Below are 22,340 nucleotides of genomic sequence, written 5' to 3' on the forward strand. Positions count from 1 at the left end.
TTTTCCCAAAGTCTGGGTTGAAAATTGTGAGAACTTGCCTAACGGCAGTGAGACGGCAACTCACGTTTTCAGTCGCGACCTGCTAATCTCCAGACTCGCAACAACAGAGAGAGACCTTGCGAGTCTCCACCTGGCCTACCTCTTGCTCTTAAGTCCTGTGGACCTGCACTCACTATTGAAATTATCCTGCATGCACACACACACACATCGTGCAGTGCGTCTCTCTCTCTCTCTCTCTCTCTCTCTCTCTCTCTCTCTCACACACACACACACACACACACACACACACACACACACACACACATTTTTAAGCTTCTAACTAAAGCTACCATGGCTTCAGTGTGACTATTGACTACCTTGGCCTTTCTAACAATGGCCCTGAGTTGACAACAATCTCAACTACCCCCCCCCCCCCCCCCCCCCCCCCGTTCTCTCTCTATGTCGTCGAAAGCCTTGATGCTTGTGCTATGGGGAACAAATGAGTAAAAGTGAATCACCTTTGAGACAAAGGCTAGAGCAAGAGAATGTTTGTGTGAGCAAGTGCTCATAACTCACATATATGAGAGCGGACGATTGCCCCACGCTAGGCAATTATGGTTTTTTTCGCCTGGAAGGAAAGTAGATTCAGAGTTTGCCACCATCCGGCATTGTTGTGAACGTAGCTGTTGCATACGCAAGAGTCCTTCGGCTTGGAGCTCCACTTTGTGGCACTCTGCACAAAACTTTAGTGCCAAAAAATTGTTTATGTTGTTGCTCCATAGCAGCGCAACAAAATATGGGAGGTTGAGCGTTAAAAGAGAAGCTGAATAGGTGCAATCCGTGTTCAGAAAAAATGTGTCTCAATTTAATATCGTGCCATTTTCAATTTCAAAAATTTCGATTAGGAGCAAGAAAAAAAGGAGAAATTTCACCCTAAAATAGAGGAAAATAGTGAAAAAAACCTAATTTTCTAAAATTTACTCTTGGCAAATTCAAGGAAAGGAATTTTGCATGTTTGAAAAAATGCTTTTTCCCCAACATTGGGTGCAATTGTTCGAAGGGTGGGTTTTATAAGATTTTTTGGCAGTTGTTGAGGCGGCTTTTAGAAGAAAAGGGTTCGGGAAAAGTGTCTCGACTTAATATCATGCCGTTTTTTATTTCAAAAAATTATAGATGAGGGCAAGTGTAAAAGGAGAAATTCCACCCCAAAATAGAGTAAAATAGTGTTAAGAAACCTATTTTTAAAATTTTCGTCTTAGCATTTATAAAGAAAAGGAATTTTGTATGTTTGGGAAAATGGGTTTTCCCCAACATTGGGTGCAACTGTTCGAAGGGTGGGTATTATAAGAGTTGTTGAGACAGCTTTTAGAAGAAAAGGGAGGTTAAAGCATTATTCTGGAAAAGTATGTTTCGGCTTAATATCATGCCGTTTCCATTTCAAAAATTACAGATGAGGCCAACTGTAAAAAGGAAATTCTGCCCCAAAATAGAGGAAAATAGTGTAAAACCTAAAAGAATAAACCTATTTTTAAGATTTTCCTCTTGGCATTTATAAGAAAAGGAATTTTGTATGTTTGGGAAAATGGTTTTTCCCAAAGTCTGGGTTGAAAATTGTGAGAACTTGCCTAACGGCACTGATGACGGCGACTCACGTTTTCAGTCGCGACCTGCTAATCTCCAGACTCGCAACAGCAGAGAGAGACCTTGAGAGTCTCCACCTGGCCTACCTCTTGCTCTTAAGTCCTGTGGACCTGCACTCACTATTGAAATTTGGAAAGAGCACCAGATCTATATAATCTCAAAGCTTTGAAGCTATACGGTTCCCTTCCCTATCTGATATCTCTCTACACACCGATAGCCTACCTGCACTCTCTTTGTATCCATCAATTTGCGAGAATGGCAGCAGCTCCCCATCGATGGGAGCTCAGTGAGACCTGGATCGAGTGGAAAGCGCACACAGAGAGCCTGCGTACTGCCCTTGCTGCCCATCACGATCATCTTTACTCTTCAGCAGCTTCAGCTTCTTGTGCTTCAACAGCTTCTACTGCTCATTCAGCTGGCGATGGCGGCCACGACAAAACATCTGCAGCAGCGGCCAGCAAAGCCCACATCACAGAGCTTCTTCGGCGGTGCCTGGACTTGTACAAGGAGTCGCTGCACCTCAATTCCAACGACTCTGCACTCTCCAGCATGGCCGGTGAGAGAGAGAGAGGGAGAGAGAGCGAGAGGGAGAGGGAGAGATGCTCATGTGTGTGCAGATGTCTGTATATACAGGTCATCAACATTCCCCTCTAGAGGTAGCTTTCCTATGGCTTGGGGGATGGAGACCCACATCAGCTATCACTCTCATCTACTCAACTCTTGGGCTTCATGAAAGCCAAAGGACTCTTTTTGATCACACGCCTTTATTGGGCGCTTGCCTCAACCAGCAGGAGCTCCTCCTCAGCATCAATGCAGCTTTGCTTGACAACAGACTATCATCTTCACATACTTTGCCTAACTGCATAAGCGACTGCGAGCTTGTTGCCGTCGAGTCGCTTCGGCGAAAGACTCTCGACATTGAACTTTACCTCTCTCATGAGCTTGCTTCGTTTCAGGTGCACATGATGCTTGCTTTTTAAAACTGTCAAAACAACCTTCTCAGTAATAAAACGAGAGTTGCCAAGCTCTTGTTTGCTGATCGACGTGCTCGCGCACATGTTGACGGTGATTGACATATATAACTATCATCTACTGCATACCATTGGGCTATATTCCTTCAAAATTGAATGTTATTTTCCAGAAGAGAATATGGCTTTTCTGGTTGTCAGTATGTAGAGATAATGCTTTTGGGCTCATAAATACTGTCTAAAAGAGCTTTGAGTCATGTGAAGTTAAATTTAGGTAGCTACCCAACATTCATTTCAGCTTAATTATGGGAGAAATCAATAGGATATGCATGGTTGATCGCCAACAGATCATATGCTAGGGCGAATTGTTTGCATGGATAAAAAAAGGAGGTAGGGAAGGTAATATATATGGTACATAAATTGGGATTGATTGTTTTGGCTAAACTAAAGTATATAAAGGATAAAGTATATATCAATGCTTTAATTAGGATTTTTGGCTAGATATTTGCATGTAACTACTGACTCTTCAGTAAATTTTTGTGTAGAATTCTAATCAAGCAACATTAAATGCTTTTCTTCTACTTGGTGAAGATGCTGTTGCTGGACCACGCGATGCTGGAGGCCTTTACAAGGGACATGAATGTAGGAAGAGGGTCCGAGCTCGTGGAGGTCAAGGTCTCTCAGCTCACTCACTTGCTTGCAGAGGCCAACCAGCTCCGGATGGACACTCTCGAGAGACTTGTTGACGTGCTCGACCCCGTCAACTCTGCCTTGTGCTGTGTTTCTGCTTTTGAGCTTATCAATGCCCTCAAGTCCCTTAATTGAGTTATAGACCTCGACTAACAACTCACCGTTCATTTACTTTTATCATTCTTCGATCGGAACATGACTTTTTTTATCAAACCAACACTCTTTACCCAGTCCAAAAATCTCTCTCTCTCTCTCTCTCTCTCTCTCTCTCTCTCTCTCTCATATTTCATTGTGTTTGGGCATTGGATGTACATTTTGTGTAGTGCTCAATAAAAAAATCTCAATTGAAGAGTTTATAGCTTACACCCACTTGAGCCCATGCCTATAAATAGTATTTATTTGTAGTCACATACTACAAAATAGTGCCTAGAGGTTTACTACATATATTTATCTTTGAAAGAGCATTATGAGGGCACTATGATGATAAAAGCATCAAGCAAATAGAGAATGCTCACATGATGAACATCCCCTTTTAGCTCTTTGGAAAATTTTCCCTCAGTGTTGTAATTAGTATTACAATTTTTATTGTGAAATCTATGCTGTTAGTTCTCCAAAACAGGAATTGTTGATCGAATCACAATGATTGGCAATCGGTACTAGTCCCTTGTAATAAAAGAAAGTACATGCTTAGGCTCATGTCATTGGAGCGAATGCATGTGGCTTGGGTGAAATACCTACACCATCTATTGAAAGGAGGAGACCTATTGGCAATTGCTACCTTGTGAGGTACATTCCAAGAGGATGTAGAATGACCAATGAGCCAAACATTGTCAAGAAATAAGGTGAGGTATGTCTTTTGATGCCTTAATTTTAACTTGTTAATCGTATGATTATTTTTCCTCTTTAAATGAGTCCACATGTAATTGGGTTTTTCTTGCATTGACAAAGAGAAGGAAGTAGTTCCGTGAGAAGATACAAGAGAGCCTTGAATCTTACAATGCAACAAATCTTGAAGAAAAGCAAAAGCTAGGAGGGCAACCAAGACAATGGTGATGGCTCTAAATATGACAAAAACAAGGTAAGAGTTCAATCTAGACACTATCACTTTGTATTTGTCTCTGAATATATATCTACATTCTTATACAAGTAAAAACAAGGTAAGCGTTCAATCTAAACATTGTCACTTTGTATTTGTCTTTAAATACATTTCTACTTTCTTATACCAATAAAAAGTTTGTAGAGCTCAAAGGCCATAAAAGCTCAAAAAACCTTGGTCTCGGGCCACAAGTTTAATGGGACACTTGAATGATAGTTGGGATACAAGAACAAATTGACAACAGAGAGAAAAAGCGGGCCACTATCTTTGGCAAGTTTGTGACAACACTCATAGCTCTTGGTTCAAACATGAATCAAGTTGGATAAATACGAAGCCTATACCAAGCTACATGTACAAACCATGTAAAACTAATAGTGAAAGTTTCCACATTAAGATTAGTAATTGCAAGGCTAATGGTTGTCCATTTACATAGACAAGTGATGTACATGCATGTGTACAACTTGTCTCTTGACCTAAGTTCATTCAATGAGATTCTCTACATACATGAGTCTTGAGCCAAAAAACGAAGACAAAGTTTATAATATAATAATAATTCCTATTGAGGTATTGTACATATCTTGAAAGTATCTTTTTATGCATATATTGCAATTCATAAATGTAGGTACCCTACAATTGGACGTCATGATTTTAGGCTAAAGGGGGATTTTATGTACGTGTATGTTCAATGAGTTGCTAGACGCTTGTGAAGTATTTTTTATATACTTTTAATGAACATGTGTTGTGATCCATAGTGGTGCATGGCTGCATCGCAACAATTCGGGATTCCTATGCAAATCTGCAAAAATCCTTGGCACTGGAACAATGATGAGTATGAAGGAATTCTTCCAGTAAAGAAGGCCCATTAGGTGGAAGTTGCCCAAGTTGAGGCAATGATAGTAACTCTGTCACTCCTGATGGGGATATCGTTTGGTGTAGCCAACCAAGTATGTGCTTCTCTTGATCAAGTGTGATGCAAACTTCCCATACTGGTTTTCGAGGATGAGAACCAGTCCTAAACATGAAGAGACTAAACTTAGTCGCAAACATGCTTTGCCTTATGATAAGCAAACTCCAACTAGAGAGAGATCCTTTCCAATTGGATTTCTTGGTGCTAGCGTACGTGCTTAGCATATCATTTAACACAAGATTAACACTTGTAATCTGCCTATCTTCTCAGGTTAACTGACAGTACTGCGGCACCGTTTATAAATAGTCCTCCAGAATGACTGGTTCACATGGATCATATTAATTCCTTGCAGCATTGTTGAGTAATCAACAATGTTACGAACAACCATCTTGGTTAACTATAGAGATCTACAAGCACTCAAACCGAACCATGATCTCTATTGGTGATTTGTAGATCCACAATTAATCTCATAGAGATACTGTACATAGAGTGCGAAATGCGTTAAAAGCTATTAATGTTATGAATGTGCATGTCGTTCCCAATCAGTTTCTGCTAAACACTAGGGCCCATAATGCCTAGTGTGCATGCATTTAGCAAAAACAGATCCAAACCTGCATATCTATGCCCATACTTGCCAGTGCTTATGGCTAACGTTATGCTCACAACTCATAGGGGGGAACTAATTACCTTCCATGTGAAAGTCGTGCTAACATATTTGGACTATAGTAGAATGTGAAATGAATCACACCCAGGTCTCGGCAATTTTTGGCCATTGAAATTGTTCCTGATTCACACATGCATGCTCAAAATGGTCTAAAATAATGGAGCTGAACATCACCTAAACACTCTATTGTGACACATAATTGAAAGGACGGGTTCCAATGTTAGTCCCAGAGACTCATATTCTCTACATGTGGAGTATATCTCATATAAGAATGTCCGAAAAATGGCATCCTTTAAGTACAAGATGTACTTGTGTGTGGAGATAATTGTAAACACTCAACGACATGAGTGAGAGGAACCTTCATAAATTTTTCTTCACACTGGCTAAAGTGAATTCCGTGAGCTCCTAGATCATGTTTCTCCTCTTGTGAAAACATGTGTCAAATGAAACCCTACCACGTAGGTCCATAATTGCATAGTGTAGAAATGTTTTGGGACACTAGGGCCCAAAGTTCTTTGCTCGTACATGGTCTTGTCATGTCTGTGAAGAGCAAATGGATGAAAGAATTTTAGCTTATACATCTTGCTTATTAATGTCAATCAAAGCCTATACAAAAATGAAATAAAACCAAATCAATGCGCACCTAGAGATTGAACATAATATTCACTTATACATAGTCAAATGCACATGAACAAATCTCCTACCTGAAAAGTTAAGTAACACTAATTGAAAGATTAGTGAAAATCAAGTAGTATTGCACTACAAGAGGTTGTGTGCTCTTGTGACGCTGTTAGCGACGGAAATACATTGGGTTTTTATAACCCCCGGCGTCGCTAAAACCGTCGCTACGAGCGTCGCTACGAGAGCGTCGCTATAGGCGTCGCTATATGCGTCGCTATAGGCGTCGCTATATATAGCGACACATATAGCGACGCCTATAGCAACGCCTATAGCGACGTTTACACTGCAGACTATAGCAACGCTACAGAGCCATAAATAGCGACGCTTATAGCGACGCCCGAGAGAATATTTTTTTGGTGGCAGGGCATTGAATGCCCTGCCACCCATCAACCATATTGTACTTGATTCACTTTTTAAAAAAAGTGCAAAGGTAGATAATAGACCCAAAATAGTCACCCACAAGACGCATTGTTTGCAAAATTGACAATTGTACACATCATAGGCAAAATGAATTGATTGGCAAATGTAATAATGACAATTGTACAACATCATAGGCATAAAGAATTGATTGGCAAAAGGAACTGCGGTGACAAATGTAATAATATACATGGTTCAAAAAGACGTATAAAATCCGTCTCATGATACATAAGCTATGAGAAACCCTAAACTAATGCTATCTAGCTACGGCTAAATTGACGTCGTTTAGTCAGACGTCTCATCGCGTCCAAGCGGCGTATCTGTCGGATTCTGCAAAAAAAGACAATAAGACAGCTTTCAGTAAGTATAAACATATAACGACATTTATAAAACAATACAAAAAATAAAAAAGAGTAAACCCTAATACTAACCATGCCGCCGCGAGAACTGAGAATGTCCATCAGGGCGTTTAAGCCCTTCCTGCCTGCGTACTCGCGCTCGTACGGTGTGGGATCACGTCCTGTCATCGACCACTGTCAAAACATACAAAGATTTCATTATGTTAGAACTAAAAAACTCATAAACCCTAAACTATCGAACATGCATAAAGAGCAATGTGAAAAGACTTACAAAATCGGCCTCAAATGATGCCCATCCACCGCTCCCCAAGTGGTGCGAGCTCCCTGCCTCTACTCGCGCTCTGGCTGCATCCTTTTGTTGCTTCCACTTGTCGGGATTCTCGCGCGTTGCTTTCTTCGCATTCTTCCAATATTCTTTGGCCAGCCAATCTGGCCTATTCCACCCATTCTTGATTGCTTTTTGCACTTCGGAACGCTTGTGTTTGCAGTATTCGCGCATTCGAATCTTCATCAGGTCTTCATTGAAGCGCTGATCCCGTGTTGGAACGGAAAACTCATCATGAAGTATGCTGATGACTCTGTTTTTTAAATCACTTGGTACTTCACTCCATTTGTTTAGTATATAGTGTCTAAACAGCTGAGAGCAAAGACCACGCATGCGCGAGATCACCTTCTTGCCGTCATCATCCATGATGATGCCGCCGCTGATGTCGACGGAGTAAGGCAAGCCCTCTGGCCGGTGACGCGTGAACCTGGGTGTCCCGGCAGGGGTCTCTAGCGGCATGTCGATGGGGGTACGGACGTCAGGTGTCTCCACCGGCGTCTGGGCCCCGAAGCGAGGAGTGTCGAGTGGGGTGGCTCCTGGCGGAGTAGGTAGAGGTGTGTAGCTTCTAGGAACCGTCAGCCGTGCAAAACCTGGCGTAGATGGCGATGCTGTGGCTGGTGTGGGGGCGGGCAAAGAAGGGGAGGGTAAAGAGCCTCGTCGAACACGAGGCGGTGTGGAGGCATCGGTGGCGGAATCCCCACAACAACCGCCACCGCCACCACTAGAGCGCCGGTGTCTAGACGAGTGTGAAGTCGTCGACGCCGAAGCTTCGGAGCGCGCCGAATGCTCCGAAAGAGAGGGAGATGCGGATGGTGTAGGAACGCGCGATGATGCGCCAGAGCGATGACGCTCCACGTACCACTGTCTCTGCTGCGGTGACAAAGAAGAAAGAAACTCCTCATCATCCATACCTGCATTAAACACACGAATATTTAAACTTAATATTGAATGAATAGAGTAGACAATGACGCAAAGACCATTAAATACAATGACGTAATGACGCATATAAATACAATGACGCAATGAATCGAGTGATAGAAGAGGCAAGTCGAAAACTCAGAATTTTCAATCAAAAGATGTGAGCGCGAGTAGAAAAGAGCGTTATACACCATGGAAGGTACTTAGAGAGCCAGAGCTTTTACAACACGGAGCAAAATTGTTCAAATACAATATTTGTGGCTTTAAGAGATCTCTCTCTCATCCTCGCATAACTCAGCATAACTTCCTATATCTATATAGAGCTCTCCGTTTAAACACATATCCTCTGTTTCATTTTGTAGCTCCTCTACATGCACCCCATATAGAGTAGTAGCATCTTGATGCTCGTCTGGCACCACCGCAGCGGCTTCTGATTGAGCATCTTCTCTGATCTCCTCCATTGATGTCGTTGTGATTGGCACATGGTAGCCTTCATACGTCCTTGCACTACGAGGGGCTACCTCGATGACGTACCGGCCACCAGTTTGATGTAGACTTTGTAGGATGAAATACTACCTGCCAGAGCCACATAACTTACATGAGAGCTTTCAAGCACATAACTTGTAAAAGGGGGATGTTAACTATTTACATACTTACTTGTTCACAATGCTCGGGTAGTACGAAAGTGTCTCTTAGGTCAGTCCATTTCTTAGTAGAATCCACCTCAAGAAAACCAGACTCTCCTCTACGCACAGTAGCGTTGCGACCCTCCATGATTATCTTGAACCATTGCACGTCGAACAAGTCGACAAAAAATCCTCTGTAATCGATCCTCAAAATCTCTTGCAGTGTGCCGAAGTAAGTGAGTTCCGCCACCACAGGATCTGCATCAGAGGAACGTCGTCGACTAGACTGTTCAAATTTTGCCATGATTCCACAATCTTGAGTAAAACGCTTTTTGTCGATTCGTTCCACCCTAAAATGTCGACCTTTACACCATGCTGCTGTGTATGACTTATACTACAACGAACAAAGATTATGAGTGGCCGCTCAAACGTTTATAAATAAAGTCACTTGCTAGTCGTACATTGCAAACTTACCTTGGTCGCGCAACCCCGAGAGTACTCCCACTCTTCTTCAGTCACTTCGTCACCGCATTGTTGTGCGCTTTTCAATTGGTTGTGCAACCATCTTAAGCTCATGAAGGTTGGTAGGCTCTCCAGAACCGCTGGATAGTGCATCGGTGGTCGTCTTCCCCGTCTCCACTCGATTCGTGCCCTTTGTCGCTCTTGCTTTGCATACTCATATTGTGAAATCCACTTTTGCATCACTGGATTGTGAAGCATGCAAAATCGGTTGATTTTAGCCTCTAGATCTTCCGTCATCTTCTTCTCAACACCGAGATTGCACATGACAATCCCAGATATGCGCTCATCATCTATGGTTCGCCATAGCGTGTCCCGGGATTTATCAAATCCGTCTAGCCACTCTCCAATGTACACTAGGGACTCTGATACCAACCAACCTTCTGCCATGCTACCCTCCGGACGTGCCTTTTGACGCACATATCCCTTAAGCGTTTTCATGAAACGCTCTAAGAAGAACATCCATCTGGAATGAACTGTGCCAGCTATTTCCACCTCATCAACTATGTGAACAAGAAGATGCACCTGAATGGTTAGCATTGTAGTAGGAAAATGTTTCTCAAACATGCACACAAGCTCCGCAGCATTTAGTTTGGCAAATGGTATGGAGTCTACGTTGATCTCCTTTTGTGAGATCCATTGCACCAGCTTTGCAAGTTTGTAGATTGTGTTACGGATGTCGAGAGACAAACATCCCTCAATGGCAACCGGTAAAATAAACTGTAAAGTATGTGCAGCAATGATATTAAAGTCCACATTTTATGCAATGATATTAAAGTCCACTATGAACGTACCTGACACATTTTATGCCAATCGTGTGACTTCAAACCGGTAAGCTTTCCTTCTTTAGTAAAACACGTTCGGAGCGAGTGCATTACGCCAGTGGGGGTCCGCAAAGATCGAAGGTCCGCAGCACACCATCCGAAGATTTATTCTCCTCATGCCATGATGCTAGGGCGGCCATGGACTTACATTCGAAGAAATGCTTGATGCGAGGAAGCAAAGGAAAATGTCGCAAGACCTTTTGTGGAATTTTTGTCCCGTGGAGATCTACTCGATATCTTTCGGAATCACATTTCGGACACTTCTCCATGTCTGTGTATTCCCCTCTGAAAAGAATGCAGTCATTAGGACAAGCGTGGATAGAATTGTAATCCATCCCCAAGTTTCGCAAAATCTTTCTTGCTTCATCTCGGGAATCTGGCATCACATTGTCAGCTGGTAGTATGTGCTCTTTCAGCAATCTACACAACATAAAAATATGATACAGTCGTGTAAAAATCTATCAGATCATTATACATTTAGAGTTCTATTAAAGTAAACTAACTGTAATAGATCACCTGAAAAGCGTTGTGACGCTAGTGTCACTCCATCCAAACTTTGCCTGCATGTTGAGAAGAACCAGGAGTGCTTTCAATCTAGACATACGTGCTCCATTATACAATGACGTATCGGCTTCACTTTTCATATCATTATAGATAAGCCTTTCTGAATCCATGATCGTCTTGATCATTTCATCAATCTCGGGCTCAAACATTGCCTCGTTGGGAATGTGCTCTGCATGATCATCCCCCGAGCTGTCAGAGGCTACATCTTGTGGCCTCACATATGCTGCTTGACCAAAGCGCCTGCGAACACGTCTATTGGGTTGCAAGATTGCTGCTTGTTGGCCAGTGTCAGAGTCCGACGAGTTATAATTGGCAACAACTCGATCTATAATAGATGGATTGAACTCGCCAAATTCGCGAACGTGCTGCAAAGGAACACGTCTTGTCCGTCGCACAGCATGCTTGCATTGATTACAAGGACATAAGACCCTCGTTGAGAGATAGGTGTTTCGGTTGGACGGTCCCACATCCTCGTCGCTACTCATAATGAGGATAAAAAACTTATAACCTGGACAACAAATTTAATATTCTATTGGCATTCTTCGTCTTATCTCTCTCTCTCTCTCTCTCTCTCTCTCTCTCTCTCTCTCTCTCTCTCTCTCTCTCTCTCTCTCTTTACCTCACATTCTCTAGTCATGTCCAATCCCCGCACACCTCGGTCTAGAGGTGCACGGAGATCAGAACCACCGGGTTATAATCTCGTCTTTATTGGTCAATACCTATATTTGTGGGTACAAGAAATCTACACACCCACGTCTACATGATACTGCATGTAGTGGACAAAATCCCTTTGCCTCTTCTCTAGCTGTAGCACTTCACTTCATCTTAACATCTTTTCACAGTAGATCTTTTCACTGTTCGTCTAACTCTAAACCCTAAATCGTAAGTAATTCTTGCGTGGACTCGATCTAACGTAAATAAGCGTAAATCTAAATAAACGTAAATCTAACTAAAAATAAAGCTAAATATAATTTAACGTAAGTCTAATGACTAGAGGTTGTCTAGATGGTCATTGTGTCGGGGATGTAGTGACTCTTGCCGCCCTGAAGATCCACCTTCTTCCCTATCTTCTGAAGACATTTCACCAGTACTTTTGGATCGACGGAGCCCACCATGAGTGAAGGCAGCAATACCCTATATTCCATTGAGGGCTTTCTTCACCCGCTTCATGCAGGCATCGTAGTCTATGGAGACCTAAATCTAATCTAATATAACGTAAATCTAAATCTAGCTTAAATAAACGTAAATCTAGTTAAAAATAAACCTAAATCTAATTTAATGTAAGTCTACATATAACCTAATCTTTAACGTCTTTTAAGATAGTTTCCTACGACGTTATAACTCTCTTCTTCTTGTGTGTGTGCGCGTGTGTGGATGTGTGTGCCAATAAAAAGAGATAAATGGTATAACCTTTCTATCACCCATGCCAAGTATGATAGATTGATTATGCCATTTCCCTCTTGAATAATAGGTCTTCAGTTCAACTCCTCGTCGGCTAGATCTCTAGGTCTTTTAATTTTAATTAGTCTCCTACGACGTTAAATTAGTTTCTCTCTCTTTCTCTCTCAATGTGTGTGCATTTTTTTGGATCGTATGCATGTTTTCTCTCTCTTTTCCTCTCTCAATGTGTGCGTTTTTTGTTTATGCATGTTCTCTCTCTCTTTTCCTCTCTCAATGCGTGCGTTTTTTGTTTATGCATGCTCTCTCTCTCTTTTTCTCTCTCAATGTGTGTGTGCATTCTTTGTTTATGTATGTGTGTGTGCGTTTTTGTTTTTGTTTGTACTCTCTCTCTCTCTCTCTCTCTCTCTCAAAAACACTATGTGTGTGTGTGTCTGTGTGTGTGTGAGAGAGAGAGAGAGGGAGAGAGAAAGAGGGGAAGGGAACATGAGAATGAGGAGAGGGAAGGAGCATACCTGGCTCTCCTTCCTCTCCTCGTGTGTGTGTGTGTGTGTGTGTGTGTGTGTGTGGAGAAGAAAAAGAGAGAGAGAGAGAGAGAGAGAGAGAGAGAGAGAGAGAGTGAGTGAGGGAGAGCGTTACCTGCTCCTTGCTTGAGGGCGCTGAAAAACTCAGATCTGAGATCTGAGTTTTTGGGCGCGCTCGGTTATTTTTTTACCCCAGCCGGCGTCGCTATGAGCGTCGCTATAAGCGTCGCTATGAGCGTCGCAAATTTCTTTGTAAATTTGCAACGCTCATAGCGACGCCGGGAATTTTTTTTTTGAGCGTCGCTGTGTGAGCGTCGCTAATATGAAGAGCCTCTTGTAGTGTTGCACTGGTAACCTTGGGTGTTGCCTTTGCAATCCAAACCCCTTGATTAAATTATATAATGGAAAACCCTTTGGTTAGACTCTGTATGAAAACTGCTCAAACTAGCACTCAACATAGTCTACCGTGTCTAATAGTGATTGAAATCAATTTGGGAAGTTGAACTTGTCTACTATCCCTTGGTAGATTGCGGGATTCTTTAATTGAAAGTAAAACTGTGATGAGATCAAACCGTGATCCTCAACACCCATGGAGTGATTGTATATTAGCTGAATCATACCCTGAAAATAACACTTCTAGCTAGAAATACAATCAATGTTGCAACTAAGCAACAAATCTTCTCAACTTGGAATCTTATTCACAACTAGATCTTGAAATTATCTTCTTTCTCTATGAACAGAAGAGAAAGATGTCTAACACCTCAAAGAAGGTAGCCATACTAAACTTTCTTGGGTGTTGAAACAAGAGATCCCCTTCTTTAAGGCTCTCTTAATCTAAATCTATTTTGCTGAGTTAGTGCGTGATAGCCATGCCATGCCTAATTGCTACATATTGATAGAGCCATCTTTATTGGCTACACCTTGTGCATGGAGCCAAAGATGTAAAGTGCCCGCTGTTGTAGACACATACAATGATCACAAGCCAATCTACCATCCTCAATTCTTGTTGAGCAAAGTGGCTGATGTTATGGCGGAAGCGTAAACAAGGATTTAGTGGGATGAATCCCACTTTATAGGTATAAGCCCTTGGCTCCTATGACGGTCTCAACAGCGTGAGCTGATACCATACGTGCCTTGCACGATTTACTAGCATGGATACATCACATTTCTCATTGCCAAACCTCTGTGCCATTATCCTTGATCCTAAATCAATGGATAGTACTTTGGTACGGAATGGAAGCTTTGCTTCATGCTAAGTCTGTCAAAGCACTTTGCTTTGCACAACAGAGAAATCTTTTTCAAATTAGAAAGACATGTTGCCAAGTTTTTCCCAAGTTCGTAGGCTAATAGCATATTCCAAACTTTGGAAGCTTCTATGTAATATGTCCGAAAGTGAAATCTTGCTTTGCATAAGCTCATAAAAAATGTGGGACATAACGCAACCTGTGCTCATAGCTAACTGGTGCTCCTGTTGACACAAATATCAAAGCAAAAGAAAATCGACGTTGTCGATCTTTCATAGAGAATTAACCTTGCCGAATGGTGTAGCTTATTGACAATCATGAGATTACCCAGTATTTGAAGAGATAGCTCGTGAAGCTTAGCTATCACATATCGTCTAACTGCCAAACTCTGCTTGACCAAAGTAACATCTTCTTGTCCAGTTGACATTGTAGAAAATCCTACAAGATGGAATAAGTTCAAAATTGAAACTTGAATTTAAGGTACTTACGGATTTTTTGTAACCACCACCCTTGGCATCAAAAGTCGTAGCATCCTATGGCATGATTGTCGACGTTAGAATCGGCTCATAGCTATGGATATCAATGTACTTCGTGTACTTATTTGCTTGCACTCTGGTAGGAGTGACCATGCACCCAATGCATATTCATAGATATGGATCCATGCTCCTGGAACCCTTGTTTTTTCTCCTCCGCTTGATAGCACAACGAGGACATATCGAAAGAGACATGGACCAACAAAATCTATGGCCCAATCGACTTACAACCTTGTTGCAACTTAATGCAAGCCATGCTTGCCTTAAATGGTTTACAAACTAGAAAATAACATTGCATCATAGCATGTAAAAAACCATTTGCTATTTATAGGCCCTTTATAGGACCCCCTTTATCGCATGTCCGTCCTGGCCCTTGGCCTGCACGGTCTTACCCTAGGCATGACAGACTGACACAACTAGTGATGTTAATGGCATTAAATTTTAGTAATGTTAAGCATGAAAAGGTTTGAAAACCTTTGAAATTTGGGCTTGTGCTAGCACAAAAAGCAAGGTATGTCTTCTTACAGTATGGCTCTTACGGCTTGGCCCTTGAGAGTTTTATCATACATGCCATGTGAATGTTTGATAACCTTTGAGCACAGAAGCTTGACACAATGTAATTCTTGAGATATCACTATCTGAAGCAAGGCTTCCTATTTTATGACTATGACATAGTACCTTTCAAAGTTTGAGATATGCTATGAGCATATTAACTTGGGAGGACTTTGCAAGTGTATTTGACTGGTTATTCACTGGGTATCGGTATGAACCAAGCCAAGGGGCTTATAAGTTACAGAGAATAAGCTCTATCTATATCAAAATCCATGGCTATGAGCCAACATAGATACTTCAAAAACCACGGCTACGAGCTCGATCCAAATTAGAGTTGGTACTTGTAACTCCATTACCATGACTGCAAAATTTCTTCCGAAATTCATTCTTAAGCGAGCACTTGCTTCTCAATTTTGAGACAACTGGCACAAGAATCCAAGGATTTATCAATCTATTTTTTGCAAGTTGCATCCATGGCGTGCCAATCTGGTGGATTTAACTCCACCCAGTTAGTTTTTACGCTTCCGCTACTATGCAAGATTTTTGGTCAAGGACATTCTTTGAGCTTCATGTGTATGCACTCAGCATGCTACCCATGTTAGAGATGATGATTTCTTCCGCAACAAACATACATGGCCTCGCTATCACGAAACTTATATATATGATAACATGAATCTTCTTTGAGAGCCTCATGGTAGATAGTCACTTGCCTCCATTACAACTGTATGGATTGGCAACCACACATTAAGTTATGCTCGTTCAACACATTTCTTATCTCTATGCAAGACATATCTTAAATAAAACCAAAGAATATCTAGTATGACTAGTTTCTTTTGGGTTTTGATAATCTTTCTTTTCTTTTAATGGGAAGATATGCTTGTTTCAATAATCGAATCGTGAATAAAATTTCAACTTGGGAAGATCTGCTATTTCATGTGTGGAACTTGGATGTATCTTTAGAAGTAACATTTTTTAGATGCAACCCAACTTGTGAATGAAAAAATCACTCAATATGTGTTAATGGTCATTTATTTGACCCTTTATACTTGTGCTTTCAAGAAAAGTTCTCAATTGCCACGCGGTAGTTGAAAAGTTTACTTTGCCAATCTACCTACGACCACTAATGGTAGCACGACAACCTACGATGGTCCCCCTCTACCTAGTGGTTTAAATAGTATCATTTTGCATGTGTATGACCTTTCAGTCACACTTACAACATGGGCAAATCTGACCAAGAATTTCAAGTTGCTAAGCCAAGTCAAAGGGTTCTTGGATACGATAAAACCGAGAGTTTTTTTTCAAGATGGTGCAACACATGGTCATACATAGCTAGAGAGTAGCAAGTACTCGCATGATTAGAGGTTAGTGTACCATGTACCTCCTCTAGTAATTTTTCCTTTTCCGTGTTACTGCTACTTACGGGTTGCACTTTGGATATTATCTACTGTCTTCATGGTCACCTTTCTCAAACCGGGTATAAATCTAGAGGGTAGGGATTGTTTTTGGGCATGTGTTGTCAGTCACAAGGTGTACATCATGGTCTAGGAACTCACGGATTTTTATTTGAGCAAGGTTATGAGGGTCCCTCCCAAGTTTCCTTTACACACTACTACTTTTTGTACTTGATGGATGTCACATTTACTGACATCTCTATATGGGACATATTCTGCAGGTGGAGAATATGTGTTTTTGGGATTGACACTAGCGTCTTTGTATTAGAATTATGTGTTGCAATGAAGTCCCTAAATGTTGGTCAAATCCCTTTAAGAGACCGCTTCAAGCATGCGATATCGAGAACAATTTGAGTGACTGAGAATGTTCAGATATCTAGTAAGACTTGTTAACGTAAGAAGTACATGAATAGATGGTTGTTTCAACTTTTGAGGTTGCAATTTTGCATACCTATCAGGCACATAGCAAGGCCATCTTATGTCAATGAAAATATTTTACTGTTTTATCTAAATATGATTTATGTTCACATTCTATTATGATTCAAATATTTTAGCAAGACTATCTAATAATTGTTTTGTATAGCCGATTATGAATTGCTATAGTTCAGGTGGGAAGTGTATAGTTTCTTTGAAATGTTTTTTACACATCTATTCCCTCAACTTTTATGTACGCTATGAGCATAAACTAAGCCATGAGCATTGACAAGCACAAAGTACTCCAATCATGGACCATTCCGGCCCAGATAAGTTTTTGCGAATGCATGCACACTAGGTGTTATTGGCCCTAGTGTTTAGCGAAGGCGTATATGCAGTGACTTATAGATTCATGAAGATGACAACTTACAAAGATTTAGTTATAAACAAGTGCGGTATTATCCATAGAGATACTCTCCCATCTACCATTGGGAATCTCCAATGGAGGTGTGGATTGTCTAGCCATATTGTGAGTGATTGTGATCCCAAGTTTAAGAGTCATTGCTGGAGGGTCGTTTTACAACAGTTAGGTACACAATTCTATCTCAGTATTGCACGAGCAGGCTAAACGAGTTAGCTAGGTGCTAAAGGATATGCTACGAGCATACATTAGTAAGAAGCAACCTGATTGGAAAGATTGTTTCCCTACTTTTGGGTTTGCTTATAATAGTGCGAAGCATGTTACGATTCGGTTAGTTCCTTCATGCTTATATACGGTTTTCAACCTCGATCACCAATTACAATGGGGTTGGCTATTGCAAGTTAAGGACTTATCCAATACCATACGGATATGCTGAAAGTTACTCGTTGAAATGTTCGACAAGCACAAGATAGATCCAAGGAGTATGTTGGTAAGTCGCTTTCCTGGAAACTGCAGAAGAGGTATTCTTACATGTTCTACAATCTTCAAACAGTCTAAAAAACTAGCCATTCATCTAGTTATCTCTTAGATGTTGTGGCCATTCAAAATACTCAATTGGAAATGCGGTTTGCACACTCACGTACTTGTCCGGTTTTTCCTATAACCGTCAACAAACGCTTACATAAGGACAACAATGTTGTCACTCGATACAATTTTATTGAATCTCCCACTCAACCCCATGAACCTACATGTATTCTTGACTACACTGACTTGGGGGGGTGGGGGGTGTCACAAGATGGGCACCACGTGCCAATAGAAAATAACATACTGAACAGACTTTTAGCACTTCAATAACAACTGAATTGAAAGAGAGAGACGACACGCGACACGGAGTGATGGAATTCCATCCCAGAGAGTATTGGCCCCAAACCTTGGCACCCCTTTCTGTATTTTTTATATTGCATCAACACAATACAAGTCGTTACTCCAGACTCTACACCTTCTCCACGAAGCATGCCAGAGAATGAGCCCTAATCTCATATTTAAAGGCCGTTGGTCTGAAAAGCAGTTACAATGAAAAGCTTCAAACTCAAAAGCAACTGGTCAAAAAGTAATAGCGCCAAAATCTGTTGGTGTGTTTTGCGAAAATACGTACAACTGCCACGGCAGCACTGTCAGCACGTTTTGCAAAAATCTGCCACGTCAGCACTGTAAGACGAGTTTAGGGCTATCCGTACAATTGCCACGTCATCAATCTACGCGCGTGTGTGTGTGGGTCCTGCTTTATTTTAATTCCTTTATGTCACTTGGGCCCCATCAAATGGCGTCCCATAAGTTGGTAGGACTTCTTCTTCTGCTATTGCTTGTTCTTCTTAGGGTTTAGGCCTCTCGACCGTGATCTGAAGGTTGGCTCTGTTCTTCACTGACTTGACACGTCAGCAGTTTGTGTCATCCCCCCTTCTTGAAAGAAAGTAATCGTCTGCGATTACAACATATCTGCAAAACAAATCAAGTTAGCTCAAAAATTTCCGAGGGTCATTCCAAGGGTCATTCCGAGGGACAATTAGTTTGCTCTTTTTTTTGTTAAGGAGTTGGCTTCTCCTTTCGACTCTTTTGATCAAGGAATTGGCTTCTCCTTTTGTGCAGATCGAAACTCTTGATATTCTAGCGTAGTAAAATTAGCCATCACACTGAGATCGACCGCGTTGATCTTCCACGGATGTCTTGATGCACTAAATTACATACCTATGTAATCTTATCCAATTAGGAATATTCAGTGGTTGGCACATCACAATGTAACACAAATGCTCACATATGCCCGTTACAAGACACAACAAACAACGCCGTTGAGTACTCCCTCGAGACAAACGGTCTGTGGTATGAAGCTACTCAACGACTACCTCGTCACTCCCCCTGCAAATAATCTAAAAAGGTTCAAACAATACCAAAACAATATTTCTCACTTCTCCACCTGGGAGTACAATCACGAATCAATGAAACCAATATTAAAACCAGAGTGAAACAATTCAAAGCGGCACTAAGACATGCTCAAAACAGATACCATCCATTTCAAACAAATTTCAAATAGGATCACCAAACAAGTTCTTAAACTGAACTCAAACTTAAAAAGCAATATTGACATCAATCGAGCTCGAAAAGTTGACTGACTTTCCATCATGAAACCTACACCAAAAATTAGGGTTAGGTTCCTTCCATAAGGTTGTAGCCGACCACAACATGGTTCGTCAGCTCTTAGATAGGTAGTGTTCCTCTGGCGGCGATGGTAGTTCGAAGCCATAGCAATCACATCGGACCTCCAAGGTAGCAGCTCGTGAAGAGGCGTCGAGAAATTTCAAGTTATAATATGCTAGGGTTTCCATGGAAAGCATTTCAGGATACCCCACTCTGCCAGAAGTTGCACTCCGAAGGAATATGTCAGAAACCATATAACTTCGGACAAAAATTTCCTTGAAAGCTTGCCAAGTCCTTGGAGTGTGGAACATGGTAGCTATAGACATCAACGTATGTATGGCACTGCTTTTGGGAAGAACAGTGACTCAAAAAAAAATCTTGGATCCTTCTCTTGCAAGTGATCTTTTTGGCTTATGCCCTGTAAGACATGAGCACGCCTGATGTGTGATGTATGAAGGGTGGGAGTGGCTAATAAGTCCAGGGTCCGTTCCTAAAGATACTTCACATAAAATTCTAGTAGCTCGGTCTGCTCTTTTGTAGGACTGGTATGCTTTCAGAAAAGCACACGCCTGATGCTTTGATACCACTGTCACAAGACGAGCCCCAAGTGCCAATAGAAAAGAACAGAGTGAACAAACTTTTAGCACTTAATAACAACTGAATTGAAAGAGAGAGATGACACACGACACGGAGTGGCGAAATTCCACCCCAAAGAGTATTGGCCCCAAACCTTGGCAAGCTTTCAAGAAACGCTTGCCAACGATCCCAAGTGTGTGCGTAAAGTCCCCCCCACTCTAGTGTACTTGAACTTCTTTCTTAGCCACGACTAGTGTGATGACTTCGTGCAAACACCAATTGATCCGTGTGTCTATCTGAGAGAGGGTCGATGATGGGGCCAATTAATGAAAGCGTTGTTGTCGCTAGGGACAGCGATAGAAGCCATCCTACTCCTAGGGAAAGGGTTTTGAGGGGAGAGTGGCCTCGTTGGTGGTGCCAAAAAAGGTGTGTACACAAATAAGTGTGCTCTCGGAACTAATAGCGAAGATGGTCTTAATAGAACCGGCCTCACGTGTGGCATGAAGATGCTTGGGTGCATGTTGCTTTTGGTGTCTGTGAAGGACGATCAAGGAGGTGTTGGTGCAACCACCCTAGCGTATGCGCCGCTTGACTCCATAGTTGGTGATCCCCCTCTCCAATTCTACAAAACAACACTGCATGGACTTGATATTAAAGCTAATAGAATACTGCTCATTTGTTTTGTGGTACAAGAACTTCCAAAGCTAAGGCAATAGAGCAATGCATGGGTTTCATTTCGTACTTGTGCTATAACGGAAAAGTACAACGGAGCACCCTTCAAATTTTGGAAGGTACGTTTTATTTTTCTCCTCTTTAATCGATAGTCTTTCTTCTTCTTCCTCTCTCTCTCTCTCTCTCTCTCTCTCTCTCTCTCTCTCTCTCTCTCTCGCGGAGTGAAAAGCAATGCCAACGTCCGTCTCCAAACACCTTGTTTTTTAAAGCTACAAAGGCTTTCAAATTGCAAGTTCAATTGCAAAAGTACCCTATAATGAAATCCTTTGGCTTATGTTGATTTGTAGGTACAGAACACACACCACCTTGTAAAGTAGCAGAAGAGATGGCACAAATAGAAGTTGGGGCAAAGGATGATTAATATAGTGTGAGTGTTTCGACTCATTCACCCCTAACAGAGGATGCACTAATTGCAGGGACTGGTGGAAGAAAGGGGACCGCTCAAGATTCGGCAAGTAGTGGCGATCTCTCTCTCTCTCTCTCTCCACAGGGGAGGCACGCTGTATGGTTTCCATTTGTGTAGGCGATGATAGTTCCAATTTACACTGCTAACCGGAAATTTGGACTAATCTGAAATTTGGAGGGGGTGTGAGAGGTGTAGGGAGTGGGTGAGGCAACGGAACTCTAGTGCTGGTCTGACATCGCTGGAAAAGGCCCTTCAAAAGTCCTTTTGGGCTCCCATGGACTGCCTAGAGGACCCTCCACATGCACCTCGAGCAGCCGTATGGGGGAGTGCTCTTATCAAATCTCCAAGGACGTGGGTACAAGGTAAGCCGGGCGGCGTGAATACAGGAGTTGGGTTACGGGTAACGAGCGAGAATCGGTGTCTCCTCACCCGTGGGATATAGCCTAGAGTGACCGTTTTTCTCTCTTGCGTCACAACTCCTCTCAGTCACTCATGCTTCTCTCTCTCTCTCTCTCTCTCTCTCTCTCTCTCTCTTCACTCACGCACACGTGTCTGCGCTAATATTAAGATTGCGAAGGTGCAGAGGAGCTAGTACATCGTAGTCGCGGCCTTACGTGTTGAGCAGAAGCTTGACTGAGAATGGAAGCGCAGTTTGGCAGAGCGTCCACTGCCCAGCTACTCATCCAACACCAACCCAAGAGCCTAGAGGTCTCTCTCT

At 42.0% G+C, this 22,340-nt stretch overlaps 1 protein-coding gene and 1 long non-coding RNA gene across 7 annotated transcripts in view; both read left to right on the forward strand.

Annotated features, from left to right (window-relative positions):
• Positions 1-1,573: 1,573 nt before the first annotated feature.
• On the forward strand, positions 1,574-4,359 carry LOC147441189 (protein DOG1-like 3). Of its 4 annotated transcripts, none has more exons than XM_086483673.1 (4): positions 1,574-2,176; positions 2,254-2,576; positions 3,180-4,125; positions 4,232-4,359. In XM_086483673.1, exons 1-3 carry the CDS (start codon positions 1,876-1,878, stop codon positions 3,411-3,413), a joined length of 858 nt encoding a protein of 285 aa, XP_086339799.1. In that variant the 5' UTR covers positions 1,574-1,875; the 3' UTR covers positions 3,414-4,125; positions 4,232-4,359. The 4 variants fall into 4 exon arrangements, with proteins under 4 accessions (XP_086339799.1, XP_086339798.1, XP_086339797.1 ...); XM_086483672.1 differs by having other exon boundaries at positions 4,227-4,358; XM_086483671.1 differs by having other exon boundaries at positions 3,180-4,120; positions 4,227-4,352.
• A 17,496-nt stretch (positions 4,360-21,855) lies between these two features.
• Positions 21,856-22,340, forward strand: part of LOC147441190 (uncharacterized) — a 50,972-nt gene continuing 50,487 nt past the window's right edge. For 2 of the 3 annotated variants that reach the window (XR_015184307.1, XR_015184304.1), the window contains exon 1: positions 22,022-22,330. This is a non-coding gene — a long non-coding RNA (uncharacterized LOC147441190). Of the gene's footprint in view, positions 21,985-22,021; positions 22,331-22,340 lie in introns of those variants that run through there. The other variant, XR_015184303.1, reaches the window with a different exon arrangement.

The sequence above is a fragment of the Adiantum capillus-veneris genome, chromosome 15 (genome assembly GCF_014529385.1).
Source record: "Adiantum capillus-veneris isolate H3 chromosome 15, ASM1452938v2, whole genome shotgun sequence".
Lineage (NCBI taxonomy): Eukaryota > Viridiplantae > Streptophyta > Polypodiopsida > Polypodiales > Pteridaceae > Adiantum > Adiantum capillus-veneris.